Source organism: Hypanus sabinus, chromosome 27 (assembly GCF_030144855.1).
Source record: "Hypanus sabinus isolate sHypSab1 chromosome 27, sHypSab1.hap1, whole genome shotgun sequence".
In the NCBI taxonomy this organism is placed as follows: Eukaryota; Metazoa; Chordata; class Chondrichthyes; order Myliobatiformes; family Dasyatidae; genus Hypanus; species Hypanus sabinus.
In genome coordinates, this window is record NC_082732.1 from 23,077,848 (window position 1) to 23,092,714 (window position 14,867).

The 14,867-nt window shown below is 43.8% G+C and overlaps 1 protein-coding gene across 1 annotated transcript in view; it reads right to left on the reverse strand.

Annotated features, from left to right (window-relative positions):
* Positions 1 to 2,246: 2,246 nt before the first annotated feature.
* The window catches only part of epha2b (eph receptor A2 b), a 46,383-nt gene continuing 33,762 nt past the window's right edge, over positions 2,247 to 14,867 (reverse strand). Inside the window, exons 11-17 of the mRNA XM_059951943.1 lie at positions 14,562 to 14,744; positions 14,383 to 14,444; positions 13,184 to 13,393; positions 11,612 to 11,761; positions 9,612 to 9,805; positions 6,375 to 6,530; positions 2,247 to 4,134 (exon numbers count right to left, since the gene is read on the reverse strand). Coding sequence (XP_059807926.1) covers positions 4,026 to 4,134; positions 6,375 to 6,530; positions 9,612 to 9,805; positions 11,612 to 11,761; positions 13,184 to 13,393; positions 14,383 to 14,444; positions 14,562 to 14,744 — 1,064 coding nt within the window. The 3' untranslated portion in view covers positions 2,247 to 4,025. The remainder of the gene's footprint in view (positions 4,135 to 6,374; positions 6,531 to 9,611; positions 9,806 to 11,611; positions 11,762 to 13,183; positions 13,394 to 14,382; positions 14,445 to 14,561; positions 14,745 to 14,867) is intronic.

Here is a 14,867-nt window from a genome sequence, read left to right on the forward strand (position 1 = left end):
TTTTGCACTGTACTGCTGCCGTGAAAAAAAAAACAAATTTTACATCAAATGCCAGTGACAATAAATCGGGTTCTAATTCAAGTAGGTTTGGAAACCAAAACTAGACATAGCACTCCTCCAGTGCCCTGTATAGTTGCTCCAAGTCCTTACTCTGTCCATGAAGGCCAACATATATTTTGCTTTGCTAGTGCAATTTCTGCACAGATCCCTTGAGAGACAATTCAAGTATACCTGCAACTATTCTAGCAAAATTAATAAATCCACATTATCAATTATACTTCATCTGCCACCTTCAATTCACTCAGTTAGCCTGACTGTATCAGCTTACAACCACAGGTTTACAGGTTACATTTTCAACAGAAAACTTGGGACACTTTATACTGTCCATTCACGTAGACTGTGAATAGCTCAGCCTGCTGATCCCAAGAACATTTTCCGCCCTTTAATGGAGCCATCGTGCCTTTCAATTGCAGTTTTCTCTCAACAACCGAGCTTTAGCATCTCCCTTCCTCCTTGAATAAGTCTGTTACCTCCCAATCCACTGGGACTGTTCCAGAATCGAGGGAGTTTTGTTCCCATATCGTTTATCTTGATGCGTGGTTCTGGCCTGCAGGGGAGTGGCTTGTTGGCTCTAAATCCCCTGGTTTCTCCTTACTAATGTTGATTACTTTAAATTGTTAAATCCCTGTTTCCCTACAATCTCTGTCCTATTCTTGTTATCCAGTGAAGACAGGGACCAAATAATTTCTCTTGATTAAAGGTCTCTGCCCAAGGCGGTGACTTATTTCCCTGCATTTCCCTGTCTGACCTACTGAGTTCCGCCATCATTTTGTGTGTTTCTTTTGCCCATATCCTAGGGAACTACATTTGCTACTTTTTCTTGCAATATTTGCAGAAACTCTTAGTTTTTTGTGCCCCTTGCTCATCATATACAATGACTTTCTATTTTCTCCACCACTTTTATCACCTTTTGTTAGTTACTAAAGTTTTATCTGTCCTTGAGTTAATGTTCTCCGCAGCAGTATAATCTATTTTAAACTAATACCATCATAAGCCACGTTAGTTACCAGTAGTTGGATCAAACTCCTCATAGGGTCTTTGCTTTTTGAAGCAATGAATATTTATTAGAGTTATGGAATATTTCTTTAAAGGTATACTATTGTTTATCTGTTGGCAACATTATAATCTAATTTCCCAATCTCAAACCACACACCCATATTATTTAAAGTTCAAGTTTCATGCTCTTTAGAATTAGTTAATTGAAGTTTTACTCTCACAGAAAGAAATGAGTAATTAAATGTATTAGACCACACTGGCAGGAATCCAAGTGTCATGAAATCTCAAACCTGTGTGAGCAAGCTACAAGAGACTAGTCCATGGGGCAGACCAAGTCAAGTGGTGAAAAAGTTTGGGTATTGTTTCACTGTGAAACACATTCATTACAATTAGGAAGGAATTTTTTTTTCAGTATCTTTCTAGCAAGGCTAGGAATTCCATACCTATCTTCTCACCTCCCAGTATGCATGATTACTTTTGGCTTAATCAGCTAAAAAAGCTTAATTCAGAACTGAAGGACTAAGAAAGCATCATCGCCAGTGCCTGTAATCAGAGATCACAGACTTAAGACTACTGACAAAAGAACCAGAAGGGAGAGACCAGGATAAATTCTTTTGCACTGAGTGCTTATGATCTGGAATGCAATGCTTGAAAGGGGAGTACAAGTAGATTTAATAGCAACTTTTAAAGGGAAATTTGATACAGGCCTGGAAAGGAAAAAAATCCACAGAACTGAGGAGGAAAATGCAGGGGATTGGACTAATTAGGTCATCCTTTCAAAGAACTGCCCCTGGCAAGATGGTCTCAATTGCATCTTTCTTTCTTCGAGGAGAGAGTTAGCAGAATGCTAAGGCCAGCTCCAACTGTAGCTTCATTATCAACTATGGCATTTGTTGCCCTTTCACTGAATCATTTTAATTTCATACAGCGCTGGTCTCTACAGCTCATGTCCTCAGTAGTTCTTGTTTATTACTTGCACAATTTGTCCTCTTTTGCACACCGGATGTTTGTCAGTGTTTGGTTTTTGATGGATATTGTATTTCTTTGTTTTTTCAAGAAAATGAATCACAAGGTTCTACGTGGTATACAAAACTTTGATAATAAACTTACATTGAACTTTGAACTTCTAAGGAGAAACTGATTCCCAACATCTTAAAATTGAGAGGAAGGAAAATTCACAGGAAACACTCTACCAGAACACCAACTTTTATTACAAAAAGAAACATCTTGAGCAGAGAGCTTGTTGATGTGCTCCATTCACTTTGGTCTGAATAAATAAATCATGTTCTAAATACAAGCAAATTAAAGGACAAAAAGCAAGATCTCACACACTTGCTGCCAGAGGCAACAACATTAACTAAGTTAAATAAATAAAATCAGTCAGAAGGGAAAGCGCAGAATAAATACACTTTAAATTAATCATTTTTTTCTTTTTTAAAAAAAACAGCAAGGGTTTCTATCGAACTATTTCTGAAAAGATTTTACAAAATATATCTGTCAGATTCCTATAAATCAGGAAATAAAAATTCAGCCTGTGCAAATTTGATATTTTTAATTTATAAAATAACTCGATTTGGGGGAAAAAATTATACTTCCTAGCCCTCTTTCTTCTTCTCCCCCGCTGTAATTTTTTTGTGTGCAAAATTCCTTCCCTCGTCACCCTCTTCCTAAGGCAACAATATTATAATTATAAAACATCTGGGAAGAAGGATTTCTGGAAAAATGGGGATGTTTGCAGGATGCAGAGAGGAGACACTGAAATTTGGGAGAGTTTGCCCCTGGGATTTTGGGATGGGATGCATTGTTAACACTTCCGAAGAGCTACAGTACTCATTGCTGCCTAACCAGGATGAGCACAGCTGGTCTGAATTACTGAAAGCAAATGAGTTCCTTAGCGTAGTTGCAGTAGAAGTTCATGAACAATTGGTTTGCTCACATTAGAAAGTAACAACCCAGTCGAATTCTGAACACTTGCCTGTAATCCAGTGTCTTGTTGCTTGATGGTGGGTTCTGACTGTTAGATCCCTCACAGGAACAATCATCTTTTGGGGCTTGATGCCCCAATCCTGGGAGTACTAGCCCACCCCTATACATCCCCCCCATCGGGACCAATCGTTCTAAGGACCGTTCATGAAAAGTTCTGCTCTACTGCCTCCATGGCCGCAACTCTCCCCACTATCTGCCGCATGCCATCCATTAAACTTGCCGTCATCAAGTATTAATCCTGGGTGACTGTGATTGCATCTTATGCAAAAAGAATCTGCTGTAAAGCAGGCACAATGGGAGATGTGGGAAACACGATTGGCACAGCACTGCTGAAGTTTAAAATCGGAATTCTCAGCATACTTAACATAGAACATTACAGCACAGTACAGGCCCGTCGCCCCACAAAGTTCACAAACCTTGGTGGTGTTCTGCACACCTTCCATTCAACCAGGCCAGGTTTAACTCCATTTCTTGCCACTATCAAGCATAAAATCCCAAGACAGTCAAAAGCTATGTTTCCAGAGAGAGGAGCCTCAATGATATAACAGACTGTGAAGATGGTATTAGATAAGGAGACATCCCCTACCACATTACTGGCACAAAGAATGAAATCAACAAATCAATCTACTGATTAAATCCAACACCCAAGGAAATGAATGCTGTTTAGATTCCACTAAACCTGCTACACACACATACACACAAACACACTCCTCATCAATTCAATCACAGCCAGGCAGATTCAGTGAGGTTGAAAGGTTTCATCTTTTCTGTCGTACGGCCACCTCGGACAATAGCCAGCAGGGGAAGAGGGAGCCATGGAGGCAGGATGGCTAAGTGTTCCTTTTTTCCCCCCCCTTCTTTAGTTCTCAATAAAGAATCGAGTTTCTCTTCAGCACCGGTCCCTCCAGCACTCGAGTGCAGAACTATTCAAGTAACGCAAGTCCGTGGAAAATGGGTTTGCACCTCCCGTGTGCCGGGAGACATCACACTGTGTATACACCCATGCTGTTAGCTTGTTCCTGCAGTCCCAAAATGCTGAACGCAATCCGCTTCTGATGCCCCGGCAACCGGATTCCAATCTTCTTCACGTCCCTGAAAAGCACAGAATCAGAATATGTAGAGTGGAAGAGACTCGCTAGAGATCCCAGTTATACATTTCAGTTCATCTCAGTCACCTGTACCAGCGCTGCCAGCTGGCTGCAGTGTAGTTAGCATGTAATGAAATGCTTAGCATTCCAGCGATGAACTTTAATAAATAACCAGCTGGCCTATTTTCAAGTCATGGGTAATTAGGTAAGGGCAAATCAAACAAAATAAGAAGGGAATTCACACAATTAGCCAAGAGCTGCAGTGCTCAGAGGAAATGCAAACGCAAGGGAAATGATGTCCAGTTGTAAGAATGCATTTGGGCTCGTCTTCTGCAGAGCTTGGCACTGACACTTTCCTTCCTTTCACTCTGTTCTCCCAAATGAGGAAAGTCTGTAGAATCCTGTGCTATATTGGAGCACAAAGAAAGGCATCAATTTGTCCTTGTTTCCATAGAGATAAGAACCTGGTGTTTATATTCAAACATTTCCTGCTACTGGGGCCAGACAGGCAACCCTAGGGCATTTCACTCCTCTGCCCCATCTCCTTGCAATGAATGAGAATTCTTTCACTGTTTACAGGACCCACTTTAACCCTCAGCAGAGCTTTTCTCCCCCCCTTGCTACACCCTGATATTAAAGTCCGTTTTCCAAAAGAAGCCGCCTATTTCCAGGATACCTTCATTTATTTACCCTTCACTTTGGAATGTAATAAAATTGCCATCACTCATAAACATCCCATCACCATCTTCCTTAAATTCCTTCAAAACTAGACGGCGTTTTGTGTGGGCCCTCTGTCTAATGATCATCCATTTCCTTCTGGAATCTGGAAGGGATGCAGCAGTATTGTCAAAGCCCACTTCAAACTACAGAATGCTGTGCTCCTTGGGCTAGTCCCAGGGACACATATCAAGTCAAATATGGACAGTTGTTGGAAGATCATAAACTTAATGAAAAAAAACACTTTGGTCTTCTGGTAAGAGGATCTGTCGTTAGGGGCACATGACAAGGTGTAGGGCTACGTGCTGAGGAATGAACTGAATCTGGGGCTGGTTGCTGATCGGCTTTCTCATCGAGGTCAATGCTTCCTGCTGCTACCAGACACGAGAAAACAAGGTCCTGTGGAAAACCTCTCAAACTTAGCAATGATGTAACGTTTGGGGATGGACACTGATTCTATAGCAACCTGATCCAAATATTATGAAGAAATGTAATTATATGTTGAACAGAAGAAATGATGAAAGATATGTGTTCTATATTACTTAATTGAAAATTTCATCAATAAATAATGTTTTTAAAAAATAAAAACACCTGGTTTGTGAACTTTTTGATTTTCTTTCTTGTTCACGGCACCTCCCCACATTATTTTCTTTCCTTAACATTTTTATTTAATATGTAATCACTCTCTTTTTTATTATACTTTGTTCAGTCAGGTCACTCCCAAAGCCCATTATCTGTCTGCCTCTGTTATTACATTTTGAATCGGTTTCTGGTATTGAAAGCAAAGCTTGCGCAAAAGGCTCCACAGCAGACCCCCACTGTTTCAAAGAGCTTTGTCTCCTCTCTTTCTCATCTCAGTGGGAATTCTGCTCCACCAGAGAAAATCAGGTCACCGTGTTGATTAGAGTGCACCGGACCTGACATGTGTATTTAGCCAGTGGCAGTTCTGGGTGAGGGTGAGACTGTCGTCTTCCGCAGTGCGATAGAAACTATTAATATCACTTCCTTGAAGCGTCTGCCTATATGTGTGAAATTCCTCGGGAAAGCAAACATTTTCCCAGCAACTTGAGATACGATTCGATTGAGACGTGCCCTTCTGTGCTGAGCTCTCTAGGTGTGAAGTGATGAATGGAATAAGATTAACAGCTCTAGATGGTACAGGCGTTGGTGATCTGGGGAAGACTGCGGGTTCTAGCTAGGACAAAAAGCATACGGGTGGGGGGGGGGGGGGTGCACTGGAATGACATTTTTGCAGATTGACTCATCCACTACCCCCAGCGCTGATGGTCGCGATTTGAGAGAGAGCGCAAACTCGTCGTTTCTAAGCTGCTCAGCTGCGCATTGGCCGCAAGCTCTAACTCACTCTGGGATCATGTCATAACTGTTTGGAGCCACCCCAGAAAATCCAAAGGGAAATTAACAGGCACAATCAGGCTGGGCCGATGAGCAGGAAGCATTTCCTCCAGCTAGTCTCGCGCCTTAATCCACAAAGAGAAAAGCAAAGTAACGGCCCAAGTATTTACTCACTCTGAGGTTAGCTGAACAATGTGCTCCATGGTATTATATCCCGCTGCCATGAAATTCTCCAAATACTGTCCCATCTTTATAGACTCCAACCACTCGCTGACCGTGCGGAAGATCATACCGTCGGTCCCACTGGTGCTGGGCAGTCGGATGGACACGCTGCAGGAAGAGCAGAACATCAGCCATGAGACTTTATTACAGGCTGTAGATACACATGGGCTAATGCCAGCCACGTCGCAACACAGTACTCCAGGGCACAGCTGCGTGCAATGGCTAAAGCCATTGGTCTCTTCAATATACTTAGCATTGGAGGCTGCAGTCCTCCTTGTCGTACGTTGGCTTTGGAGGCTTGCGTGCCTCAATGACCCGGAGAGCTACGTTGGCTGGAGTCAGGGCTTTATGCTTTGGGGTCACCCACGCCAAACAGGTCAAAGGGTAGAGGCCAGACCAAGAGTGGTCCACCGGTCCTTCAGGTTTGGGGCTAACAACCCTGACTGGTAAAGCAAAATGACAAAAACAGCATTGAAGAATCCTTCTGCAGCTGAGTGCGAAGGTATTCCTGAGTCTCCAGCCAGAACTTGCATGGATGATAGCTGTGAAAATGGAGAGGAAGCTACAGACACGATGAAGGAAGTCCTGAACTCCACCAGAGACGGAGGATCTTCATTCCTGCCCTAAATGCCAGTGGCGTAACAAGCAGTAGGTGAAGACTGCGATCTATAAACCTCTTCTTTTTGACTTGACGACAAACCATGTCACATCATGGATTATTTTCCTCTAGACTTGCCTCATTACAATGGACCACCTTTCCTTACTGGTTAGAGACACTTACCTCAGTCCAGGAGCTAGTTACAGGTTGAGCTATGGGAAATGTTGGCAAGTCAAGTTACCCTTGTTTTAATTTAAAAAAAAACATTTGGCAGGTTAAATATTTCTTGAGGAGTGCAGTTATGCTAATGTTAGAAATTCCTTTCTAACATTTTCCTAACAACACTGTTCTCGTCACCCCCTATAGGAAGGATATTGAGGATGCAGAAGAGGTTTATACTGCCTGATTTAGAGGGCACATGTTATCTTGAGAGGCTGGGCAAACTTGGGTTGTTTTCTTTGGACCGGCGGAGGCTGAGGGGAGATCTGAGAGAGGTTTACAAGATTATCAGAGGCATAGATAGAATAGACAGGGAGTATCTTTTTCTGAGGGTAGAAATGTCTAATATCAGAAGGCATGCATTGAGGGTGAGAGGGGGTGGTTTCAAAGGGGATGTGAGGGGGTAAGTTTTTTTTACTCAGAGAGAGGTGGATGCCTGGAATGAGCTGCCTGGTAAGGTGGTAGAGGCAAATATATTAGAGGTTTTTAAGAGATGTTTAGACGAATATGAGGAAGATGGAGTGATATGGACATTGTGTAGGTAGGAGGGATTAGTTTTTCTAAGGGGCTTTTGATTTACCTTTTAGCTGGTTCAACGCAACATTGCAGGCCGAATGGCCTGTCCCCTGCTGTACTGTTCCATGGCCTACGTAATAAAGTTTCTGACTGGTGGAGTTATGGGGAACATTAACATCACATTATTACAGCAAATCTAAAAATTACACAAGGTTTTATTTCTATAAAACCAAAAGTATTGAATAGTTTGGCAGCTCAGCAGACTACGGAGTACTAACTGAACATGCCCACCAATACAAGAAGATATCACACCAGTGTATGGGCCTCATAGATTACTGATGCTTTTGTAGCTATATCCAAATATTCTGTAAATCTTCCATGATTTAGGCATGACTTTGAACTCAAGCACTACAAGAGTGGCTTCTCCCAGGACGGAAAAAACTCTCCTTTTGTGGAACATGCACAATCAGTCAAGTCCCACCCCAACCATTGACGCAGACAGCTTGATGCAGGTACTCACTATTATCCAAACGCAAATATCAATGCAAAATTATGCCTGTACTCACAGAGGCATCATTGAATCAGACTGGAACGCTTGATCCTTTTATTCCACCTACAATCAGTAATCCCTCCTAAAACTAAATTACATTGCGTTTTTCTTTCAATTGGCTCCTGCGTCAGTGAGATTTACTGGAATCTGTTTCATATCCAGTCCCATCCCCACCGCCCGGGTGACAAGCTCATTTTGGTCCGTAACCTTATTGGAAGGCTGTTCCCGCTATTAAAATTTAGCTCTGTTTATTGCGACCCAGGGCAGCGAGGGGTTAAAATATCAGACTATAAAAGGAGGCTGGTTCACAGCAGAATGCAATAAAACAGGTCTGCCCAAATTCACTTGCTCATCCATAGTGAAGATTAATCCTTAATTATTTTCTGTCCCAAGCCAGTCAGACATGCCTTCAGTGCAGAGACCTGATCAGATTGCCTACAGTCATTGCACTAATAGGATTTTGTGGTTTCTCCATTGTTCATGCACCTGGAGCATAGGAATGTACACTTCTGGGACCATAGGGCTATAAGCGAACTGGAACACTGCCAGGAGAGATTTCATTACCAAAGCTACATTTAATACTAGTTGGGCCAGTTTGGCACCCCAGTATAAATGGAAATTACCAGGGCTTGACCAGAACTGGGAGTTGCCCAGTGTGTTTCAAAAACCCATGTATATGTTGCTGGATCTTTGACCAGTTCCCACTCGACACAGAGAAGTCACCAAGTCCCTAAGCTTTCCATGTTTCTTTAGGCAGTGAGTAAAAGACATCATTTTTATGTAAATCATTTTTCTATCAATCCGTAGAGCGCAGATAACCCAACCCCACCCCCCCCACCCACCACACACACCTTCAGCTGGAGCTTGGCTCCCATACATAAAGAATGTCGCATGGGTGGGATTATCTCATTATCGTCCATGCAAACCAACACTCAGCTGGAAAAATCACTGTAAGCACAAGGAAGTATCCCTTAATCACATTCCCACCAGCAGCCTAATATCATAAGAGATAGCCAAGCCTGGCACTGTCTGAACGCAAAGAGGGTGACCTAAGGAATGGTTGCCTTGTGAATTGGAAGCACTTGTCTTCGCCAATCTCTTTGGCGGTTCTAGTAAGTCCCACAAGTTCCTGGATGTTTAGTTTACAGGTGATCCCTGAAGGCCCAACTGGTAGGAAGCCGGGGTTTCTTCAGCACTCACCTCCTGCCCTACCTGCACTAGGTTTGCTGCCCCACCCCATCTAAACACAGGGAACCAACCAGACCTGGGATCAATTCACACAAAAATACGCGGCACCGGCACATACCGTGGATCAAAATCCGCGATGCTTTTCAAGGATTCCGGGCTACGGATCAGTTTGTCGAGGATGTTGACGATGTCACAGAACTTGGGTCGCTTTGTCCTTTCTTGCTGCCAGCACTGCATCATCAGCTGATAGATGGCAGAGGGGCACTCCATCGGAGCGGGCAGTCGGAACCCCTCATTTATCGACTTCATCACCTTCAGGGGGAGAAAAGGCAGTTGAAATCAGTAACCCGGGATATGGCTGGTTGGACTCTGTATACAGTTGGAAACGGCAGGGCAGTAAAAGCTCAAGATGATAAATGATGACATGTCAAGACAGGCTAGGGACTCTTTAAACAACTGCTAGTATAAAGCCCAGTAGGCGGAACGGTCTCGGATCAACAGACAGCCACTCCCTGTATTGTGTGGGAGGTGGAAAATGTCATGGTGCATGGAAGTCAAGAGTGCTTGGCGCAGAGGCTTCAAGCTTGAATTTTCAGTTCCCACCTTCACTCCTATTGGCAATAGATAGCAACTTCAGTTTTGGAGGGCTTAAGTAGCCCAATTTTTCCGTTGCAAATACCGATTCAAACAGCCAACACGACAGGAATCCATGGAGTTCATTTTTTACTGGACCCTTGCCCTGACTATTCCACACCTGCAATTTGTGGCCGCTTCAGGTTCCAAAAAAAAGGTTCTGCAAACGCTCCGGTAGCTGGGATTGTGCTATCTGCTCTATCAGATGCCCTTCCACCAACCAATACTCCAAGTCCCACCCGCTCACATTATCTCAGCGATCTTTCTAAACTCTTTAATCTCTCATGTCATGCTAAGATCACCCCCAGCATTCTTCATGTATTTACAGTTAGCATCCACAACAACAGTGGGGTCATACTTGAAGTTTTGAACCAGATAATCACTTATTTTCTACATCTATTTTACTGTCTAACGTTAGCTCCACTCATTTACTGCTGACAGCCTCTTGTCATCACTGGGTCTTGCCTCGACTGTTCCATCTGCTCACACACGGGAGACCGCATGTGCCGGAATCAGGAGCAACTCAATGGCTCAGGTCGCGCCTGTGGATGGTCAAAGCATTTCGGGTCAACACCCTGCATCCCGAATGAGTGTTACAGGGGAGGTGGACAGGTGGACAGTACAGAAAGGTGGCAGATAAAGGGGTGAGGAGATAGATTAGTGCAGTTGGTGACGGGGGGGGGGGGGGACATTGGGAGAGAATAAGGAAGATCGGGAAAAGGAGGGGGAAAGGCACCAGAAGATGGGAGGCGCTGGGTGGCAGTTAGTGGGAACAGAGTTAGAAGCTGCATTATTCCCACATTCCACTCCCTCATCTACCTGTCCCACCTCATCTCCCTGAACCCACCTGCTAGCTCTCCCTACCCCTTTACATGGGCTAGCTCCAGTCTAACTTTCAGTCTAGACGAGGGACCTCAAGCTGTAACGTCAACTGTCCATTTCTCTCCACAGACGCTCCAGCTCTTCATCTGCTGCTCCGCTTTCTTGCAACTTGAAATGGCAGGCAAAACAGAGCTCGGTAATGATCCAGACATTAAACATCAAGGGACTCTTAAATGTCAACCAGCCTTCTCCATTCAGCTCTCCTTAAACCTGACTTCACCCAACAGTCTGCTGACTTGGTAACAACCCAGTTCCCCACACACACGAACTGTGCTGGCTCTCAGTTAAGCAGATTCGGTTTTAAAATCCTCATCTAGCTTTCACTCTCCATCATGTCAATCCCCATCTCAACAATCGCCACCACTCCCATAAACCCACAGTTCATAACTGACAAGGCCCTCCACTCTCGAATTCCATCCTAAACCTCTCCATCCCTTTCCTCAAACTGCTTTCACTGTGGTTCTTAGTCACATGCTCTGGTACCTCCTTATGGAACTATTTTTTTTGGGCCATTAACACTCCCGACAAATTGCTCGAGACATTTTTGCTGCGTCAGGCTGCAGGTATCAGTGCAGGCCAGAATTGCACAGCTCTGCCTCTCACCTCGTGATTGGACATTTCCCAGTAAGGTCTCTCTCCATAGGACAAGACTTCCCACATTACAATGCCAAAGCTCCAGACATCACTTGCTGAGGTGAACTTTCGGTAAGCGATCGCCTCTGGCGCAGTCCAACGAATCGGGATCTTCCCACCCTGAAAAACAACACCTATTATCAGCAACTGAGGATCACAGAATCTCCTTGGACAGGATTAAAAATAAATCCTAGGAATCAGGTCACAGCTTTGCTCCCATCTTATCACAAGGCAGTTAGGCAGCAATCATATTCAAGCTCTGATATTCGAACACATCCCCTCAAGACATTCATTTAAAATTCTCTCAGTGAAATCGCAGCCAAGTTCTCGGGCAGAGTTTGCCAAACTGGACAACTCCCAAGCAGTTGTCCAGCGCCCATTTCCAGTCTCTGCCAGGTAGCAGGTTACAGCAAATAAATAGCATCGCCCCATTGACAGATGTCCTAGAGAAACAATCAGCTGCGTACCAGAGGGACTGAGAGAAGCAGGCTAGTAGTATGCCTTTTGTTCGAAGGCAGAGATCATCAGCACAGACAGGGTCTGACACTGACTAGGTCACGTACACAAATGGAGTGACGACTGGAGATTATTGGACCAAACTCTTAAACATCACCCGTTCTTTGAACAATTCATGAAGAGACTGCTCATAAGAGGGTAGGAAGAGACAAGGGCTTTTCATGTAAGTGGGATGAACACTGGCTAATGGTTGGAGCTGGGGGGCCTGTTTCTGTGCCTTAAGTCCCAATCACTACATGAGACAGAATTTGTACTTGTTGTGTGGAATAGCAGACAAATGCAGCAAGAGATGCCAGTCTGGACACTTCCTGGGATTCAGGTTCTGGAGGGGGAGCTTACACAAACAGCATCTCTCCTGACATGGGGATAGAACTTGTGTCGTGCTGCCCTATCATGGAAAATATACAGAAACTTAAATCTTACATTCTTTTGAAATAGTCTTAAGTGTTGAGTTTAGACAGAGTGTTACATTCAGGCCATATCAACACCAGCTCTCTGCTCAGGAGATATACTCAGGCAGTGTTCATATCGAGCTCTGAGTTCCTCCAGCATTTTGGCTTTGCAGCATCTGCAGACTTTCTTGTGTTTATCCAGCTCTTGCCCACCTGCTCCTCCAGATCTCATTAAACTGTGGCCAGGCTAGTTGGAAGAGTGCTGCATTTTGCAGTTGTTTAAGTGGTCCCACTCACAAGGCTTTTCCTCAAGCACTAAAGGAATGTGCGGCCAAACATCTCTCTAATTAACACACACAAGATGCCGGAGGGACTCTGCAGACCAGGCAGTACCTATGGAAGAAAATGAACAGTCGACATTTCAGGCTGAAATCCTGCATCACGAACCCTTCAGCCCCAATTAAGGGGTTTGGCCTGAAGAGTCTACCGTTCACTCTTCTCCATAGATGCTGCCTAGCCTGATGAGTCCCTCTAGCATTTTGTGTGCGCTACTGGGATCTTCTCCTGTATGTCTCTCTCCAGTGTCTTGCCCTCCTCTCCACACTGAGCCACTCTTTCTGCAAAAGATACTCACGCTGGTGGTGTATGTGCCCTCCGTGTCATCTTCCAACACTCGCGAGAGACCGAAGTCAGACACTTTGCACACCAGCTGACTGTTAACCAGGATATTCCGTGCCGCCAGGTCCCGGTGTACGTAGTTCATATCGGAAAGGTACTTCATGCCAGAGGAAATCCCTCGAAGCATTCCAACAAGTTGGAGAGAAGAGAACTCACCATCATTATTCTGTGAAAGAAGGAATTGGTACAAATTAGTGACAAAGTGTATTCAGATCCACTCCTTTCAGATTAATAACTATTTTTATGAAACTGAAGCTCATTGAAAAGTCAAGGAAATCTTCTGATCTTTTAGTTAGGGTAGGATTCCATTGACAAATGTTTAAAAGTGATGAAATCAAATTCAAGGAAACAGTCAAGATTTTAATGCACTTTTATGCATTTCAACTGTAGGGTTGAAATGTATCAAAATATAGAAACAAACAGTGGCCAACTTTATTAGGTACACCTGCTCGTTTTATCAAATATCCAATTGGCCAATCATGCGGCAGCAACTCAGTGCATAAAAACATGCAGACATGGTCAAGAGGTTCAGTTGTTGTTCAGACCAAACGTCAGAATGGGGAAGAAATGTGTTCCAAGTGTCTTTGATTGTGGAACAATTGTTGGTCCAGATGGGGTGGTTTAAGTATTTTAGAAATTGCTGATCTCCTGGGATCTTCATGCACAGCAGCCTCCAGAATTTATGCAGAATGGTGCAATTAACAAAAGACATCCACTGAGCAGCTGTTCTGTGGGTGAATATACCTTGTTAATGAGAGGTCAGAGGAGAATGGTCAGACTGGTTCAAGATGGCAGTAACCCAAACAACCATGCTCTACAACAGTGGTGTGCAGAGGAGCATATCTGAATGCACAGTGCATCAAACCTGGGAGTGGATGGGCTACAGCAGCAGAAGATCATGAACACAGACTCAGTGGCCGCTTTGTTAGGTAGACGGGGTACCTGATAATATGGCCACTGAGCGTATACATCATTACAGATATCTGTGATAGCCTTATACATCCATCTCAACCAGCTGAGACAAGGAATTAGAATGAACTACAGTAAAGTTGTAACAAATCAGATACTATTGTTTAAAAGGTTTCAATGAAAACTACTTTAAGAGGCTTCGATGTAATAAGACTTTAAGCACTGATCCATGTTGTAGTTACTTACACGGAGGTAGGCATCGAGTGCTCCATTTTCCATATATTCTGTAACAATCATCATGGGTTTGTCTGTGAGGGGACAAGAGAAATATGTATCATCAATGGAGAGTCACACATTCACTTCGATCATTGAATATGGGTATTTCCCCAACCAACTCTCTATTTTCATTTGACTGAGTTACTCACATTTGGTGACAACTCCTTCCAGGTGGATGACGTTGTGATGACTGAACTGGCCCATGATGCTTGCTTCACTGAGAAAGTCGATCCTTTGGCTCTCGGTGTAACCAGCTTTCAGCGTTTTAATGGCTACCCCAATCTCCTTCCTCCCTTTCTTCAAAATTCCTTTGTAGACCTCGCCAAACTCACCTGAGAAAGGAATAAAGGCAACAATCTATCAAGACAAAAATCACGCTGAACAGGACAACACCACCAGGTACGGACAGAGTACTATCACGAGTTACAGTAAGGGGGCTTGGTTCAATGTCAGCT